The sequence below is a fragment of the Trachymyrmex cornetzi genome, unplaced genomic scaffold (assembly GCF_001594075.2).
Source record: "Trachymyrmex cornetzi isolate Tcor2-1 unplaced genomic scaffold, Tcor1.1 scaffold1159, whole genome shotgun sequence".
NCBI classification, from domain to species: Eukaryota; Metazoa; Arthropoda; class Insecta; order Hymenoptera; family Formicidae; genus Trachymyrmex; species Trachymyrmex cornetzi.
In genome coordinates, this window is record NW_017295718.1 from 73,654 (window position 1) to 74,978 (window position 1,325).

The 1,325-nt window shown below is 45.7% G+C and overlaps 1 protein-coding gene across 1 annotated transcript; it reads left to right on the forward strand.

Annotated features, from left to right (window-relative positions):
* Positions 1-285: 285 nt before the first annotated feature.
* On the forward strand, positions 286-1,066 carry LOC108764851 (uncharacterized). The gene is made up of 2 exons (XM_018513258.1): positions 286-731; positions 844-1,066. Exons 1-2 carry the CDS (start codon positions 286-288, stop codon positions 1,064-1,066), a joined length of 669 nt encoding a protein of 222 aa, XP_018368760.1.
* Positions 1,067-1,325: the final 259 nt, after the last annotated feature.

Genomic DNA, 1,325 nt, shown 5'->3' on the forward strand with positions numbered 1-1,325 from the left:
GGCGATGTAGTGCTGGAGCGAGTGCGAGACGCTGTGGAAAGACACGGTAGTGTGAAAGTGAACACAGTGTTTAACGGTGAGTTCGCGACAAAAGACAAACGTGACAATAAAAGTATAAACACGAAGAACAGCGAGATATATCGATGCACCGATATGCGCGAGTGGTACGAACGGTACGTCGTCGAGTCTATTTTGACATCGCTCGAAGAGTTTCAAGAATGCGACAGCGGGTGGGCGCTGTCTCGAATTCTCAACTTAACTGTTAATGTAAACAAATTGAATCCCATGCACGCGGGATGTCACTTCGAGGTGCCGCGAGACATAGCGATGAAACGAGCGGTGGTCGGTGTGAAATCCATGGATAATGCGTGCTTCGCGTGGTCGGTGGTAGCCGCTCTGTACCCAGCTGAAAGAAATGCAGATAGAAAATCGTCGTACCCGCATTACACTACAGTGTTAAATCTCGCGGGTATCGAGTTTCCAATGACTCTAAAAGACGTTCTGAAATTTGAACGCTTAAACGCGGTGTCGATCAACGTGTACGGCATCGAGAATAAGCAGATCCTTCCTCTACGACTCACAGGCGACAAGAAGGAGAAGCACGTGAACGTGCTGTATCTACAAGATCCACGCAAGGATGGTGTAGGCCACTTTGCATGGATAAAGGATCTATCTCGCCTCGTGAGATCGCAACTAACTGAAAATAAGAACAAGATATTCTTCTGTGATCGGTAAGTATAATAAGAAAAGTAAATATATAATAAGGAAAAATATATATTATATATATATATATATATAAACACTATGTGAAAATAAAAAATAAAATTATTTGTATATTTACAGATGCCTGCACTATTTTGGCTCGAGTGTACAGTTGGAGATCCACAGCGAGGACTGTCAAAATTTGAACGACTGCGCCATTCGCCTGCCGAGCGGGGACGACAGATGGCTCGAATTCGACAACCACAACAACATGGAGCGTGTACCATTCGTCGTGTACGTCGACCTGGAGTGCGTCCTGCGGAAGACGGAGCCCAACAAAGAAGATGCGTCGTCGTACGAGTAGCAGCGGCATGAAGTATTCAGCATTGGATACTACGTGCGATGCTCGTACGACAATTCGTTATCATCATATCACTTCCAACGCGATGAAAATTGTATATCATGGTTCGCGGAAGAATAAAAAAATTTAGCACATCGCGTAAAAGATATTATATCCGCTAACGTGCCCATGGAAGCGTTATCAAAGCAGCAATGGGAGGCGTACCGCACCGCGACGCGTTGTCATATTTGCGAGAAGCCGTTCGCGTCGAACGATACGCGGG

Excerpts from the sequence above, each read along its gene's own strand:
- LOC108764851 (XM_018513258.1), top strand. The coding sequence starts at position 286 with ATGCACGCGGGATGTCACTTCGAGGTGCCGCGAGACATAGCGATGAAA. Across the intron at positions 732-843 it reads AAGATATTCTTCTGTGATCG|ATGCCTGCACTATTTTGGCT; the intron begins GTAAGTATAATA and ends GTATATTTACAG.